This window comes from Ochlerotatus camptorhynchus, unplaced genomic scaffold, assembly GCF_037179485.1.
Source record: "Ochlerotatus camptorhynchus isolate MF236.1 unplaced genomic scaffold, CSIRO-AGI_Acam_v1.1 ptg000246l, whole genome shotgun sequence".
Taxonomy (NCBI): domain Eukaryota; kingdom Metazoa; phylum Arthropoda; class Insecta; order Diptera; family Culicidae; genus Ochlerotatus; species Ochlerotatus camptorhynchus.
The window spans coordinates 1,346,663-1,359,223 of NW_027040736.1; the positions used below are offsets into that span (position 1 = coordinate 1,346,663).

Consider the following 12,561-nt stretch of genomic DNA (forward strand, 5'->3'; position numbering starts at 1 on the left):
AGGCGTTCCCGATAGCAGACCAACTGATTTATCTGATGCTAATGCAGTAAGCGCCGGTTCTTCCTCTGACGTACCATCCGCGGAGCACGCCACCAACGAAAAAAACAATTCCTTTCCCACGAACGCAACGAAAGCTTTCTTTGGTCATCGTGAGCTGGAATTGCTGTTGCGCAGTTCTCTGACTGGGGAAACGTCACCTTTTAGTGCTCTGAACGAAAAAAACAATTCCTTTCCCACGAACGCAACGAAAGCTTTCTTTGGTCATCGTGAGCTGGAATTGCTGTTGCGCAGTTCTCTGACTGGGGAAACGTTCGTTCAGAGCACTAAAAGGTCTACCCTTCGAGAGAAGCCAGAAGGAATTATCAGAAATAATTATCCGAATAATTACCGAACACCTATATACAATCTATGCAATATAAAGAAACTATGCAATTTAAAAGTAGTTTTGGTTTAATTATATATTAGTGGTGAAATTATTTAAATTCAATTATTATAGAGCTCCCCTGCTATGAAACTCGCAATAGTCTTCATTAATCTCACAAATACAAATCATTTGCAGTTTGTATTCACAAGCACTAGATTATCATAAAAATTCAAAAGAACTGCTTATAAAACTATCTTGATTGAATCAACAAGATTTCATAAGCGCCACACATACTTTTCATGTGCTTAAGTAGCTGGTCAAATTTTAAGTGCCGTGCATATAAATACAATATGCACTATAGCAAAACGTCATTATCATTTTCGCATCATTTCCATCTGCTGGCCGACCGTAACGTAGATTCATCAATACTCAATGACAATATGATCTTTCTGACGTTCATAACACGCGCACTTGGGTAACTCCATTTTCAAGCACGAAGTTTGTTATCCTCACTTTCGCTTCAGCCAAAAATGTTGGTTTGTTATTGTTATCCTCACTTTCGGCCCATCAATACTCCTGTGCTCGCTCTTGTGCATAGAGATTTTTGACGTTTAATCGACGCACACTAATGCATTATTTAAACTGAAGGAGTGTGAGCAAGAGAGAAACAGATTATTGGGAAACAACCCATCCATTCATCTGGATAGAGAAAGACGATTAAACGTCAAAAAGGTCTATAGAATGGAATACCCACACTGATAAATTAAACTATTCCCATTTTGCTTGAAATTTAATCAATTTGACATTGAACGCAGTTTAATCATATCGAATGATTAAAAATTAATACGCTCTTTCTAAGAAATAAGCATCTGGCATTAATCCCAGTTTATTAATGGTTGATTAGATTGAAGATTATCTTTTTTGAATAAATTTTAATCATTTTTGATTCTATTTTAATAATTTTTGATTGAATTTTAATAAAATTTAGTACTGGAAAGATTATTATTAATCATGCATGACTACTGCCAAAGTAATCATGGCTCGGACTCAATAAGGTGAAGCGGGAATCTGCATACTTTTAAAGCTTTTTCGATTTAATTAATCTTTGAGTGCAAGTTGCCAACGACAGAAAAAGTCGATGAAGAGAATCGATCAATCATACTTAGGACCTAATGCATAGATCAGCTTGATTTCATCGATGTACTCGATGCAGATTTTTTTTCTTCAAAATACCCCTGGCATCCCTGAACTACTGTCAAAACTGATTTTTTTGGTTTTGTTCTTTTGTTTACCTTTTACGTTCGTCTCGAACACTCGTCAGTCCGGTCCGGTGTGGGTACTTTTCGCTGCGGCCTTCGGTTCCTCCGGTTCCCCCGGTTTCTCCAGCAGCAACGTGGGTCTCCTTGTCCGACCGAAGTGCAGAAAAGGAAGGAGAAAAACATACGGTAACTTTACTACCACCACCACCACCCAGTCAGCCATTCGAGTTCGCTCGTTCGTTCGTTCGATTCGACGGCGATCATCATTTACAGTTCGATCTTCGCCGCGATCGGTTGCACCCGGTTTAGTTTTTTTGCGTCGAAGAAAAAAAACGGGGGATTCCACCACCGTTGTCGTCGTCGTCATCATTATCAGCGTCGCCGTGTCCGATTAGGGGAAAACTTTCACCTCCAAAAAATATTGCTGGTTCCATCTGCATGCTGTAATCAGCTGAGACGACAATCTCCCGAAAGATAGTCGTGGGAATTTGGTTCGGTTCTTTGAGTAAGTTGGTTGACCGTCATCAGTGAATCGACCTTTGTTCGTGGGTCTTTAATCGACTTCATTGACCTCGATTGTGTGGATGTTTGTCGATCCGTCGTCGACGTCATCAGAATCAGTTTGAGTTTGTTTTCATCGGAAGTCTCGCATCGCCAAGAAGAGAATGATAAGAGAAAGTCCGTGCCGATTCCGAAAGATGATTGAAAAGTGAAGTCGTTGCGAAATTGGCTGCAGTGGTAAAATAATAATTGGAAGCAAGTGCTGAAAGCAGGTTGGAAATTAAATAACGAAAAACGCAAGAGAAGAAAGAGAAGCATTTAAAAAAAAAACGTGTGAGGTGTGTGTGTGACCCACTTTCAACGGGTATCCGGTTTTTGATTTTCGTGTGCGCTTTTGGAATTTTGTCCGGTTTATTTACGTTGTCCGTTTGCTGCATTTCTTAGTAGTACGGTGGTGGAGTGTGATCCAAAGTACAGCAAGATTGTCGCCGATTGAAGATGGAATCTCTGAAGAACAGTGAACCGAATACGGCCGCCGAGGTGGCGGCGAGCAGTGCTGCATCTGCGGCATCCCATGTCAAGGACGAGGCCAGGAAGAATTTGGATTTTATCATGAAGAATCTGTTGGCTGGAGGTATGTTTCGATTTTGCGGGGGATTGATTTGATTATTTGTCGCTATTTGTAGGCTAGTTGGATTGACGTCATTTGGTTGAGGGGAAGACCAAAATAGCCATTCATCAAGAGTTTGGGAATATTTTTATCCTTTGGACCCCTGCAAGAGCGCATGTTGATAATATTCGGCACCTTGCTGCTTCATCGTTTCGCACTTTAAAATGCTGCATCGAATCATTTCGAAGCTGTTTTTTTTTCGGCGAAAACAACGTCGAAGCAGACAAGCAAAAAACCTTGTAAAGTACATAATAGGCTGAAAGCGCATCGAACTCACTACACGATGGTTCCGACAAGTTGTAAAACTCATCCACATTGTCTTTACTCGGCTCAGCCACACTTTTGTGCTGTGATGCAATCCGTAATTCACCTTCCTATACTTTTACCATTGTTGTTGTTGCTGTTGCTGTCGGCAAGCAGTAAGGGGTTTGTGGTTTTGAGCAAACATAATAAATGACATCGACAAAGGGATGGCACAACCAGAGGAGTGTACTGATGTTTAAATTGGCTGGTCTTCGAGAGCCCATACCTTCTAGCTAACAAACAATATGTGACAAATTGGAATGACGATTACTTCATCTTCTTCATACTAACCGGATTGCCATCGTTGTTCTTGCTTGCAGGTGTCGCCGGGATGTGCTCAAAGACGACGGTGGCTCCGCTGGACCGGATCAAGATTCTGCTGCAGGCGCACTCGATCCACTACAAACACCTGGGAGTGTTCAGCGGGTTGAAGCAAATCGTCAAGAAGGAGTCGTTCATTGCACTGTACAAAGGGAACGGAGCCCAGATGGTGCGGATATTTCCGTACGCGGCGACCCAGTTTACGGCGTTCGAGGTTTATAAAAAGGTTGGTCGGAAATTCTCTCTAAATGTTCTGTAAACTTGACATTTGAAATGAAAGTAACGTTTATATTTTTTATTTAACGTCGGTCTCCGTTCCGCAATCGAGTGCCATTCACCGATGCAATTTACTTCTATTATAATCTCACATGGTTCGTTTGAAATGATTAAATGCAAGCAGAAATCGCATTTAAACCCTCTCCTTTTCATTGAATCTTTACTTCTTGAAAAACATCTGGGCGAAACTAAGTACCTAAAATTCCCAAATCGTACCCTGAAGTTCTATGAGCTGCTGCGAATTTCCATGACAGAGTGTCTACTAACTGGAAAAATTTCAAATAAAGGGAACCTTTTTTTCCTGGAAAAACCTGGAATTTTCAGAGAATTTTGTAATTCTAGTGTAAAGCAGTAAGTATCAATCAATCATTCTTCAAAATTATAATAGAATATATTGAAGTACGGCGATAAACTTTCTCAAGAATTTCTATTATTTTATAATACAACCAACTTTATCTTCTTCATCATTCCATTTTACTCATTGAATATAGTAATTTTGAAGTGGATTTTTTTAATTCGTTTATTTTTCCAGGCTCATTTGCTGTAGTTTTGCGGAGCCGATATTCATTGCTTAGATCACAAAATTACTTAAAACTAACGATAGTAAAGCGGGGGCCGATTACTTGAGGTTAGGGGTAACAAATTGTAATAAATGGATAGCAGGGTAGGGTTTAAGAACATAAGGTTTGGAGAGCAATGTGCTCTTGATCTCGAACTAAGCGACATACTGATGAAAAAGACAAACAATGGGGGTACACCGATGGGCAGCTAACAACTTGGGAGAACATAAGATGACACTAACTACTAAATCCTCAAATCTATCCGTTTTAAAAACACATAAATTAAATTCAAATAGTTGAGATCTCGGCTCGCCAAGACATCTCTAACGGGTATCGTCGGTTTTTTTCCTCGGGCCCTGAGGGATGTGGATAACTCATATCTGACAACACGGTGTAGGTTACATGACCAAGCAACAAGCTCGATATCGTGATAACCACTGCCATACGCATATAAATTGCTACCTGAGAGATCAATTCGATAGAAGTGCCAGTCTAACGCAATATGTTTTCCCCATGTGCATTTTGAATCGAACCAGACATCTAAATACTTAAAAGAAATGCTTTGAGTGATTGTTTTACCAATTAGCTGAAGCTGTAGCTGTGCAGAATGATGCTACCTAGAAAAAAAAACAACCAGCTCAGTTTTCTTCGGAGAGAATTCGATACCCAGCTTCATAGCCCAAGAAGACAAATTGTCCAAGGTATCTTGCAATGGTCGGACGCAACGGACACAACGCCGTCATCTGGAAGCTGCCTTAGCGAGCAATTTTCATCAAGACAACCATCTATGTCTTTTACATAAAAATTATAAAGAAGGGGGCTTAAACATGAGCCCTGGGGGAGACCCATGTAACTAATTCGTGAAGTTGTCGAGTTTCCATGAGAAAATCTCATATATTTCTCAGACAACAAGTTGCTCAAATAGTTGTTCATAATTGGTGAAAGCCCACTATCGTGGAGTTTATCCGAAAGGACATCGATACAAACAGAATCAAAATCCCCCTTAATGTCCAAGAAAACTGAACCCATTTGCTGTTTTTGTGCATAGGCCAGTTGACTTTCAGTTGAAAGCAACGCAAGACAGTCGCTCGTTCCTTTGCCTCTCCGAAATTCAAATTGCGTATCTGAAAGTAAACCATTCGACTCGACCCATTTGTCTAGACGAAAATGAATCATTTTCTCCAACAATTTCCGTATACAGGACAGCATCGCGATGGGACGGTACGAGTTATAATCCGACGCGGGTTTACCAGGTTTTCGAATGGCGATAACTCTTACTTGCCTCCAGTCATCCGGAACAATGTTGTACTCCAGAAATTGATTGAACAAGTTCAACAAGCGTTTCTTCGCGAAGTATGGCAGATTTTTAAGCAAGTTGAACTTGATTCTATCGATTCCTGGAGCTGAGTTGTTACATGAAAGGAGCGCAAGTGAGAATTCCACCATCGAAAAAGGGGAATCTATTTCGTTATTACTCGACGGACGATCACGAAGGTTGGTTTGAACCGACACCGAATCCGGGCAAACTTTCCGCGCGACGCTCAAAATCCAAATGTCTGAGTACTTCTTGTCTTCTTTGACCGGTGATGACGCGTTTCGCATTCTCCTGCCGACATTCCAGAGTGTTCTCATGGAAACAAACCTTCGACTAACCGACGCCAGTAACCGCGTTTTTTGACTTTAATCAAGCCCTTAAAAGTTTTCTCGAGGTCGGTGTACCGCTCGAAATTCCCGACCTTACCGTGTTTGCGGAAGCGTTTAAAGGCGGCGGACTTCTCGCTGTTTGCGTCGGTGCAATCCTTATCCCACCACGGAGTGAGAGGTCGTTTGCGAACGGAACCACCCGGAACGCGTTTCGTCTGTGCGTGAAGAGCGTAGTCAACGATAATTCGCGATAATAAGGAGTACTCGTCCAGTGGAGGGAGTATCTCAACCGATTCAATACCACCGAGAACCGTGGTCGCAAATTTTTGTCAGTCGATGTTTTTCGTGAGGTCGTACGCGATGTCAACCGAGCTAGTGGAAGATGAACCATTGGTAATAGAAATTTTGATTGGCAAGTGGTCACTACCGTAGGGATCTTGAATTACTTTCCACGAGCAATCCAACGATAGTGAACTCGAACTGAGGGAGAGGTCTAATCTACTTTCTCTTGCTGGCCACTCGTGTTACTTCCCCAGTGTTTAGAATTGTCACATTGAAGTTATCGCAAAGGTCGTATATCAGGGTTGAGCGGTTGTCATCGTACAGTTCCCCCCAGCCTGTACCGTGGGAGTTAAAATCTCCTAAGATCAACCGAGGCTCAGATAAAGCTGAGCAGATATCTGAGAGACATTGGCCTTAAATCGCAGTTCTTGGAGGAAGATATACTGAGGCAATACTGAGGCTTTTACCTCCAATATAGAAATCATCGAGAGAAGTCCCTCCCCTTGGCTAGTTTTTGCACCTTGCTGTTGGTGGGCGGGCTTAATTTCATGCTTTTTATTGGAGTGTTGGAGACGGTAGCTTTATGGCCGGTGTTGCTGGCTCATGCCGCGTTAGAATGGCGCCATGGGCAGGCAATGGGGATTACTAAGCTTCCCCTCTCTGATAAACCACTGCATGAGAGAATCAAAGATCTAATCAAGCAGTGATATTATCACACTTGTTACTCCTTTGATTGAGAGCCGCGTCGTAGTACGCTTACGTATAGGCACTGACGTTGGGTGTTATACTGGCGGGTTTTGCCGCAAATCACTCTTATTTTATTTATTTTTACGCAGATATATTTATTTGGGTTTGCAAGGGAATTATACTATTGAAATATTTTAGAAATTGCCCAACGGTGCTCCTTCTATTTGCGTGACAAGCTTTCATTGTTGTTTGCATTGAAGTGTTGTTCAGGAAACAATGTTAAACATCATTTTTGTACATGGTATTGTAACTTATCCTATATGTGCTTCTTTTTGATTTGGGATAAGTGTTTGAACTATGGCTCGGGATTTCCACTGTGGCGTGTTTCTATTGTGACATACTCATACGTATTTTTGTGGTGCGACATAGTGGAAGCGTGTGCGCATAGTTGGAGCATAGGGTATATGGGGTATATAATTTAAAAAATCAGCTAGGAAACTAACTTCAAAATGAAGCATTTTAGTCACATGAAGATGTTACCTGGGTCGAACTAAGATATAATAAATAGGTATAGGCTTAAATCAAAAGTACTTGAAATAAACGTGTTTAGATTACAAGCACGAGTGCAGGTACTTAATAAAACATGGGTTATGATTGATTAGATGAATTAGAGCTTTTAATAATTTATTAAATTAGACTAATGAGATATAATAATCATCAAACGAACTTAAATAAGAAACTTCAGAAAGTCTAATGACATTAAGTAGATTGACAAAAGAATTAGGATGCGGGGGTCCGCTTATTAAGCAGATTAACAAGGAGAGGAATAGTTTAGGAAATAAGTAAAAGTAGAGGCATGTGACAATTAATAGCTTTTAAACTTTTGGAGGTATTGTATTCCCCTGAGTTTGACTCGATTACTATATTATTCTCTCAATACGCGAAATCTCTTATATATGCGGTTAAAGCATTTGAGGTAACTTATTTCTTAGTGTTCAAGTACTTACATTTGTAAACAGCAGTCAATGTTAATCTATGAACTAAACCCTACGTAAAATCGATCTTTCCTTATGTGATATTGATGCATGTAACTTTTCGCGGATGTCGGAATCAACGCGCCTACGTCTACGGAGCTCACGCATAAGTGATTCGCAATGCGGTAGTTTTTTTGAGCTTCTGTAGTATAGAATTTGCTCGGTACGGTCGCGAAATCTTGAAATGATTGATACGTGCGGTAAAATAACTAAATTGAAACAAAGCTCAACAGTAAAATAAGTAGAATATTTAGGGAGGAAACCAAAATTAATCAACTTGCCAACATAGGCTATCACATTTATTTTGGTGGCACTCTTTAAGTGATAATAAGCTGTTTTTTTTTCTCTACGGTTGTTTCGCGTGGCGTTCACAATTTCGTATCTTACGTAATTTAGATATTTAGCTCTAAACGGTTTTACTTACTCGAGGTCGTTCCTTAAGCGGTGTTGGTACAGGTTACCGACTTTCGGATTCAACGCGCCTACGTCTACGGAGCTTACGCAGAAGTGATACGCAATTCGGTAGAGCTTGTCAAACGCTTTTGAGCTTATGTAGTATGAATTTGTTCAGTACGGTCGCGAAATCTTGAATTGATTGATACGTCCGTTAAATTAACTAATTTGATACAAAGCTCAGTAGTAAATAAGTAGAATATCTAGAGAGGAAACCAAAATTAATCAACTTGCCAACATAGGCTATCACATTTATTTTGGTGGTACACTTTAAATGATAATAAGCCTTTTTTTCTTGCTTCGGTTGTCTCGCAAGGCTTTCGGAATTCGCGCGGTTTTCGTAACTTACATAGGGGAAATGTCGGCTTCGGCAATACCTTAACCTATTATCGTCAGGGGGTAATGGTAAGGCTTGTACTCGAAAAAAATGCACCATTTTTATCCGTGTGTAACTTTTTTATCCGTGGGTAAAAATTGATGAAAATCTGGGTATAACTAGTTTGGAGTGAATTGTTTACATGTGCAAAATTTCATTACAATCGGTTCAGTGGTATTGAGATGTCATCGAAACAAGAAGAAAATCGCCGGAGAATTTTGTGCGCCGTCATGGAAAATCCGACTGCGACCATGAGATGGATCGGAAGACAACTGGGAATCACCCATACAACTGTGTCTTGGGTGGTAAAATCGTTTAAGGAGTCTCAGACGACCGAGCAGCGGGCTGGAAGTGGAAGAAAATTGAAGACAGCTGACCCTGTGAAGGCCCGGAAGGTGTTGGAATATTTCAAGCGTAATCCGAACCTTTCGATTTGCGACGCGACTCTGAAGGCAAAGCGTTTCGCCTGGTTTGTTCAGCAAACCATGAAACGAGCTGGGCTTCGTGTATACAAGGTCCGGAAGGCACCGAACCGGCATGATGAACAAAACACGGCGGCCAAATCCCGCGCAAGGAAGCTGTATCGAGAGTGGTAAATTCCGGTAGTGGAGAGTGGTAAATTCCGAAATCCGCGTAAAAAAAAACCGCGTAAAAAAAACCGTGTAAAAAAAAACCGCGTAAAAAGCGACTTCAGTGTACTTACAATTTTTTTCATGAGTTCTAAATGGAATATAGAAGATTGATGAGTCGGCTTCTAAAACTGTTCACAATTGTCTCCAACCTGCTTATATATCGAATTAAACCACCATTTAGGATCTAATACGAAATAATTCACTAGGGTGGTCCAATTATTCTTCATTAGGGTGGTCCAAAAATTCAAAAATATATGAAAAACCACAACTTTTCATCAGAAATTCCTAAAATCAATTGTAAAAATATCTTGAATTGCGTTAATCTGTTTTTTTTTGGGAATCATGAGTTTTACACAAGAGGAACATTTGCCTGAAAAGATGAAAAAATACTTGTTTTATACCTTGCCATATATTTCCTTATTAGCTACACCAAATCAGATTTCCTGGTACTCTTATAATTTTTTCGATGATCTTCAACTAATTGTAAAATGCACTGCTTTTGATCTTCATCCGTTGATAGTTTTGAATTGTATGTTTTAATCAATGCTATACCACGCTCTGCATTATCATTAACTACTTCCAAACATTGAACCCGTCTTTTGGCATTTTTAAACTCGATGGAACTACTCCACTGCTCCATATCGACATTCAGCAACGACTTCGGAATTTGGAAAGCTTTGAATAAATTTTCGATACCACTGCTGCCTTGTACAAACGAGTGTAGTTAAATCGTTGAAATATCGTTGGATTCAACAATGGATCTGGCTGTAATGTTTTTATGAGTACCTGTAAAAAAAAATTCATTAGAAAATTAAATGCAAATGTATCAATTAATGCATTTACTTGATAGAAGTAAGGCTTCGTTGACCTTTTTCTTAACCGGGAGGTCTAAATTTTCGTCCGTCAGACATAGTCCGATAAGGCTGTTGTCCAAATATTGCAAGTGAGTTAAAATTCCTTTATGTACTGGCGATTCTGACAGATTCCTTGTTCAACAATAATGATGAAACATCGTGCCCTAAAGCTTTAGTGATCGATGATATTAGAAACACAGCATTTCGATCACTCACTTTACAGCGGTTCAATGCAGCAGCTACCTCAACTGTAACAACTCGTATCAGTTGCGATTTACGTGTCAAAGCTGGTTTTGGAGAACCTAGAACGTTCAAAATATATTAATATGGATGGTAATAGGTGTATAATCTAAAAGAAAAAAAACATTAGTAAAACATCACAACATACCTGTTTTGGAGAAGCTCTTTCGGATGTAAAGGGTGATACGGTCAAAATTTGGTCAATATCAACTTGACGTATTTCTTTCAATTTTGCATTTAAAAAACCTGAACACCCCTCATTTTGAAGGTGTGTGTGTGTAGAATGTTGCTCCTATTTTGATTTTGGAATTCACTCTTCAGTTGTCAAAATGCCATCCAAGCAAGAAGAGCAGCGTATCAAAATTTTGCTCGCGCATCGCGAAAATCCGAGCTACTCGCACGCAAAGTTGGCAAAATCGCTAAAAGTTGCCAAATCAACCGTTACAAATGTAATTAAAGTGTTTGGGGAACGTTTGTCGACAGCCAGGAAGTCTGGATCGGGGGGAAATCGAAAACCGGAAGCCGCTGAGACGACAAAGAGAGTTGCCGGTAGTTTCAAGCGAAACCCTAACCTCTCTCTCCGAGATGCCGCAAATAAGCTGGGTGTATCGTCTACAACCGTGCATCGAGCCAAAAAACGAGCCGGACTATCGACTTACAAGAAGGTAGTGACTCCAAATCGCGATGATAAACAAAATATGACGGCCAAAGCGCGATCCCGGAGGCTGTACACGACGATGCTGACGAAGTTTGACTGCGTGGTAATGGACGACGAAACCTACGTCAAAGCCGACTACAAGCAGCTTCCGGGACAGGAGTTTTATACGGCAAAAGGAAGGGGAAAGGTAGCAGATGTTTTCAAGCACATGAAACTGTCAAAGTTCGCAAAGAAATATCTGGTTTGGCAAGCCATCTGTACCTGTGGCTTGAAAAGCAGCATTTTCATAGCTTCCGGGACTGTCAACCAAGAAATTTACGTGAAAGAGTGTTTGAATAAACGTCTGCTGCCTTTCCTGAAGAAACACGGTTGTTCCGTACTGTTTTGGCCGGATTTGGCATCTTGCCATTACGGTAAAAAGGCCATGGAGTGGTACGCCACCATCAACGTGCAGGTGGTTCCCAAGGACAAGAACCCTCCCAACACGCCAGAGCTCCGCCCAATTGAGAAATACTGGGCTATTGTCAAGCGGAACCTAAAGAAGACCAAAAAAACTGCTAAGGGCGAGCAGCAGTTCAAGGCAAACTGGCTTTCTGCGGCGAAGAAGGTGGACAAGGTGGCTGTACAAAATCTGATGGCAGGGGTCAAGCGTAAGGCCCGGCAATTCGGATTTGGAAAAGCGGAAGCCTAACTGAATATTTTTCCTGAATTTTATACTAATTGAACTTGAAAAAGAAATTTAATTTGATTTTTTAAATAAACGATTTCACCGATTTACACGCGTTTTCCCTTGACCAAATTTTGACCGTATCACCTTTTATCGTCAGGGGGGTAAACAAAGTCCTAGAGCACTCAAATTTGGCCAATAGATGATCTGAATCACAATGTATCCACATGCCAAAATTGAGCTCTCAAGGATGACGATAATTGGTTAAGGTATTGCCGAAGCCAACATTTCCCCTAATTAAGATATTTCGTTCGAAACGGATTCACTTATTCAATCGGTTTACTACGCGGATGTATCTATGCGCAAACGTCACAGCATTTTTTTCATAACTATCTTGAAACAATACACACGAAATCCAGTGTTCAAGCTGCCAACATAGGCTAGTCCTTCTGCTGTATTTTCAAAGATAGAAGCAAAATTTATTCAAATGGGTCAAGTCTTGAAAAATAAGCTGTCACGCAACTCCATATTGATACCCAATAAAAAAAACAACGGTGCAGCACAACTGGAACAATACCATGAATGCCCGGCAATCAAAACGCTTATAATGCCAAACGCTTTCTAAACACTACAGCTACTAACCCTTTCAAACGGATTTTGAAAATAATGTATTTTTGCTCCTTGCGATTAAAATTTTTAATAAATGATTTATTATCAATAACGTCTATGTCATAAATATGACTCACGGTGGTCCAAAACAAACGAAGTCATAAATTAAAT

At 40.4% G+C, this 12,561-nt stretch overlaps 1 protein-coding gene across 1 annotated transcript in view; it reads left to right on the top strand.

Moving 5' to 3' along the window:
- The first annotated feature begins 1,685 nt into the window (after positions 1–1,685).
- Positions 1,686–12,561, top strand: part of LOC135704708 (solute carrier family 25 member 16-like) — a 70,690-nt gene continuing 59,814 nt past the window's right edge. Inside the window, exons 1-2 of the mRNA XM_065226191.1 lie at positions 1,686–2,758; positions 3,418–3,644. Of these exons, the coding sequence (XP_065082263.1) occupies positions 2,623–2,758; positions 3,418–3,644 (363 nt within the window). The 5' untranslated portion in view covers positions 1,686–2,622. The remainder of the gene's footprint in view (positions 2,759–3,417; positions 3,645–12,561) is intronic.